This window comes from Morone saxatilis, unplaced genomic scaffold, assembly GCF_004916995.1.
Source record: "Morone saxatilis isolate NCDOM2014 unplaced genomic scaffold, NCSU_SB_2.0 Contig21, whole genome shotgun sequence".
In the NCBI taxonomy this organism is placed as follows: domain Eukaryota; kingdom Metazoa; phylum Chordata; class Actinopteri; family Moronidae; genus Morone; species Morone saxatilis.
In genome coordinates, this window is record NW_023339774.1 from 11,998,259 (window position 1) to 12,003,260 (window position 5,002).

The window sequence follows — 5,002 nt, forward strand, 5'->3', positions numbered from 1 at the left end:
CACGGAGAGTGATGTCGGAATGGAAATGAGTCCCTTTGCGCTGTTGAAACCGGCTCTGGGCCAATCAATCAGAGCCATATTTGAATATTCCCACGGCTCGGCCAATCGTGTGAAAGAGAAGGCGGTCCGCTGCCGTGATGCCAAACCCGTCAAAGTAAGCACGTTGCTATTTCGCGGAAAAATTTAAAGGAGAAGGAACATCTGATATTTAATCCAAAACAAACGCAAGTTTTTTTTGTTTTTGTTTGTTTTTTTGGGGTTTATCTCGCTTCCTGTACGTCTGATTGATGAAGAAAGGTACACATCTGGTCTGCGCAGTAGATGGGATTCTGTAGCTCAGCCAATCAGCAGGGCTTCAAATTAACTCTTAATTGGATCAGGTGTGCGGGAGCAAAGCCGGAAGCAAAAAGCTGCATTGGGGATAGGGAGGCAGGAAACGTGCACTGGATAAGGAAATAATACCACATTGTAAAAGACCACTGATTTACAAGTAAATGTCCTCCATCCAAATGTCAACATGAGTATGAAAAGTAAAAGTTTTTCTTAAAAGAATGCCCACAATGTGTGTATTATCATAAACATTAGTTTGTTTGATTCTCACTTTATTATAAAGGCATAATTTGAAGGTACTACTTTTTTATCTTTCAGCATATTTTACATTCATCAAATATTTTGCATGTAAAATGTGAATAACTCTCTAAGCCAAGCTGAGTTCTGTAATAAATCTATTGGAAAAGTATATATATAAGTAAAAAACTAATAAAGTACCTAAGAATTGTACTTAAATATTTGAATAAGTGTACTTTATTACTTTCCACCACTGCTGGGGAGACACAATAATTAACACCTTAAAATATAATGCAGTCCAACGCAGCAACACCACACCATGTAGCTTCATAAATTGAATCAGCACCTATCTGTCACAGTCAACAGAGATCATGGATGATACAGGAAAACCTCTCCAATGCAAATTATCATTTCACGACTAATGTGTGTTGACAGCAGAGAACTAATTTTACTGCAAATCCTGTTTCCCAGGTTTGAAATATCTCAGGATAAGAGCTTGCCACAATTTGTTGCTGAAAAAATGATTTAGTGTGCCATTTCCTCAGCAGTGTTAATGTTGTTAGTAACACCTGTGCTTCTCCTGCTACGATAAGTCAAAATGTCTGCTGCATGTGGAAAGGCCCCAGTTCCAGCATATATACGTCTGACACAGCTGCACTCACCTCTGCAGGAATAATTAGACATTTTGGGACATTTTGCTTTCTTGTTAGTTGTATCAATCTTCTTGTCTAACTCAAAATGTTGAACTGTTCCTTACAGCTGACTGGTCAATCTCAAATTTGGCATCTGTGACATCTCATCCTACCTCAGTGGAAACACCCCAGCATGCATTTCTCACCTTTTCCTGCTTTTTTTAAATCCTCAAATGCTCAATTAGACTTTGAACACCTATTTGTCAATATTTAACACAATGCTGGACTCAGCACCCTGTACACTAATAAATCTTCCCAACAAACATGTGATGATAGAAGCCAGCAGACGTGCTCTGCCCCGCTGTTGTTGTGAGAAAGAATATTGAATTGTGTCTTTACAGCTTCCTGATTGTCATTTTTCAGTATGAATGAGGCCATCGGATGGCAAATGAGGTTACCATGCCAACTAATGTCCCTGTATTGAACACTAGAAGATATAGATGTGTTATTGTACTCTAGTTAACCACGTTGTTCTAATGGCTCTGGTCTGTGCAGCACTTTGGTCAACAAGGGTTGTTTTTAAATGTGCTTTATAAATAAATTAATTTTTTGATTTGATTTGGTCAAACACATGACGAGAGCTCTAGAAATCCACATGTAGTGATTGTTCAGTTTGATCATGCAGAAATCCTAAATCAACAACCCCCTTATGGGCAGGCATGCTTTGTTGAGAGAGCAGGAAACATTCAAATAAATAGTAATTAGGAATTACAGACCTACATTACTCATTTCATTAAGAATTTTTCTTTCTGGTGTGAAAACAGTGTTGGGTGATTTACCTTCAATCTTAACCTCCGTGTGTTATCATCAGTGATTAACAAATTGAGTTGGGATTTGCAAGGTAATAGGCTACTTCCATTTAGTGATGTAATTAGCAACAGGTATGTTATGCAAATTCAATTATTGTTATGTCTGATTCTATATCAGAGAAAGATGCAAATTCTAACCAAAATGTGTTAAAGTTCAGAAGCATATAAAAGTGCTCAGATGACTTGTACATTTGCTTACTTCATACGTTTTTAAACACCACCATTTTGATTTTTATTCTAAAGCATTTGCATTTTGTGTTCTTGCCATATATTCCTCAGTTATGTCATATTTGGCTGTGTAAAGACAGTTTTACAATTAAATGATATTCATGTAAATAAACACACGCAGAGGGACTAAAATATCTCAAAAACAGGCTGACGCTTGGCAAGACGAACATGTATTTATGCCCATCTGCAACGTCTGTAAACATGTACACACACACATGCACCAATTTAAACACAGCTATTACAATAAAGCATTATTGAGGAATAGGATGTTACTGAATTCCCGGACCCAGCTGCATTTTAACAATAAGCTCATAAGCATGACAATAATATTCTAGTATTAGTCTTATTGAATTAACATAACACAATGGTGACAAAAGAGTTCAATTATGAATACATAAAGTCTGTATAGTGAATGTTTGTTTTTTTGAACTGTGCACATCCTGATTATCATTTTGGCAATGTCATCATGCTCTCATATGCTGTCAAGCTCTCACTCTTAAGACGGTTCTCATCAGACCAGAACGAACCTGGCAGTGACGGTAATAAAGAGCTCCATCTGCGCCTGGCAGGCAGAGGCAAATGAACCAATTAAGGTCTGGTGAAGTCTCCTCTTTCACCTATTGGCAATGGCTGCCGTCATCTCCATCATGATGAAAAGGAGAGAGTGCAAGGGTAATTAAATACCAGCAGGGGCCGGGGGGCAAACCTAATAACTCTCTGTAACAAGCCAATAAGGGACCTTATTGCTTAACAGCTCACACAACCCAGAGCATGTTAATGGTGAAGAAAACCGCTTACTGCACACAAACTTTCAGATAGTTAATAGGTGTGCACGTTCCTCAGAGAAAATTGACCTTGTGGAGAGATATCTGCAATAGCTCAGAGACAAAGTACAAAAAGCCTCTTATGCCACCGTTTATCTGCCCCAGTGATCTCTTCTGCTCTGGTCAGAACTGGCTTACATGTGAATTCAAAAACACTTTGCTATGCTGGGTATACATACCTAGCAGTAGTTTCTGTTATAGCATTGCCATCTGCTGGCTAAAGTATGCTTGTGCAACAATTAAAATTGCCCCATTATTGTTTTAAATGCCTATTCAATAATTCAATTTTAGGCCAAACCAACTTGTATGCCCTGTATTTATTGTGTTTGACATGAACAGGCCCTGCCCTGAATTATCTGGGGCTCTTTATGCCTGCCCCTGAATATGTTTGAGAACACCACTGGCTTAAATAAAAAAGCAAGAAGCAAACAAAAAAAAACAATTAACAAACACCTGCTTCTTTATAAGGATGCTGTAGGGAATCAGTAAAGCCCTTAACCTTGCATAGAAATGTAAGGAGACAATGGCATAATAATGAAAAGATAGTTATACAGCCACTTATGGATACCTCCTATTCTTGTGCCATGAAAGCTGAAAGAGATGTGTTATTCAACGAACAGTACAGACTGGAAATGAACGATATTCGGTAATGAACAACTGTGTGTGAAGTTGCTTGTGTTGAGGATAAAACTCTCACTGTCTCCCACAAGGCGTCCGCCCACGTCACGTTCCTACGGCAACGCGTCGAAGCTTCCTCCGAGAGGATCATGGGAAACAGTTCTGGCCGCTGTAGCGGAGGGAGTTTCGAAATATTTCACGATTAGCGACGGTATAACATGTTTTTATTGACAATGTGGTGACCAAAAGATGTGAGCATGTTTAATATTAGACTATAACCGGTGTAGCGGAAGTGCTCAGGGGAACGAATAAAAGCTCCGCGCAGTAAGCACAGTCAGCTAGGTGGCTAAGGCTAGTGAACAGTATGGTTGGTGTTGATGGGTTTTGTTCGTTCAAACAACGGATGGTAGCTAACAACACGGCACTTTAACGTTGTCAGTAAATGTCGCCTGATTCTTTGAACGTGTAATGTTTTCATGGGATATTTAATAATGATATTTATAAAGAGCTATGTAGCGAATCCCAGCAAATACAAATACGCTTGTCAGCTAACCTGTGCGTTTCTATCGTCTTGCCTTTCTAGTGGGATCCTGCGATCTGGATGAAGTCTTCCTGAGTGGGTAGTCAAGAGGGAGAACCGATGCTGTCTTTTAAACATGGAGCTAAAGCTGGAGGTTGTTTTGTCATCCAGCATCAAACGGAAGAAACCATGGCCGCGGTTCTGTTGGCTTGGGAAGGTGAGGACAGTAACGTGTTTTCAGCCAGTGACAATAATAAAGCTGGGCCCTCTTTATCTTAACATGACTGTGGACCTGTGTTGTGTTACAGGAGAAGGAGTCTGTGTTCCTGCTAGATGACAAACGGATCAGTGAGATCAACATGGTGTCTGGTCGCACCAAGAAGAGGACTCCTAAACTCCATCCTTTGCTCAACAGTGTGATGACAATGGCTTCATCTCACAATGGTGAGTTCTTTGTAAACTCAAAGCGAAACACTTGTCACCTGTCAGTCTGATAATACGTTTCTCTTGTGGTTTTTCAGGTATGTGGCTTTGTGGACTTTTGGTCTCAGGAGAGCTGTTTCTGTGGAACAAGGATAAAGACTTGTTGAAGACTGCAGCAGCAGTCCCAGAAGTAGTTCATATGATTACTGCCGTTCAAGGTATGCACAGTACATGTGTGTGAACGTTACTGTACATTTCATACCAGCATTCTTCTTAAATTGCATGGTTACCAATAGGGCTGACATTAAAGGTCCAGTGTGT

At 39.7% G+C, this 5,002-nt stretch overlaps 1 protein-coding gene across 1 annotated transcript in view; it reads left to right on the forward strand.

Moving 5' to 3' along the window:
• The first annotated feature begins 3,863 nt into the window (after positions 1-3,863).
• The window catches only part of cplane1 (ciliogenesis and planar polarity effector 1), an 18,755-nt gene continuing 17,616 nt past the window's right edge, over positions 3,864-5,002 (forward strand). The window contains exons 1-4 of the mRNA XM_035668550.1: positions 3,864-3,949; positions 4,322-4,475; positions 4,567-4,702; positions 4,780-4,899. Of these exons, the coding sequence (XP_035524443.1) occupies positions 4,395-4,475; positions 4,567-4,702; positions 4,780-4,899 (337 nt within the window). The 5' untranslated portion in view covers positions 3,864-3,949; positions 4,322-4,394. The remainder of the gene's footprint in view (positions 3,950-4,321; positions 4,476-4,566; positions 4,703-4,779; positions 4,900-5,002) is intronic.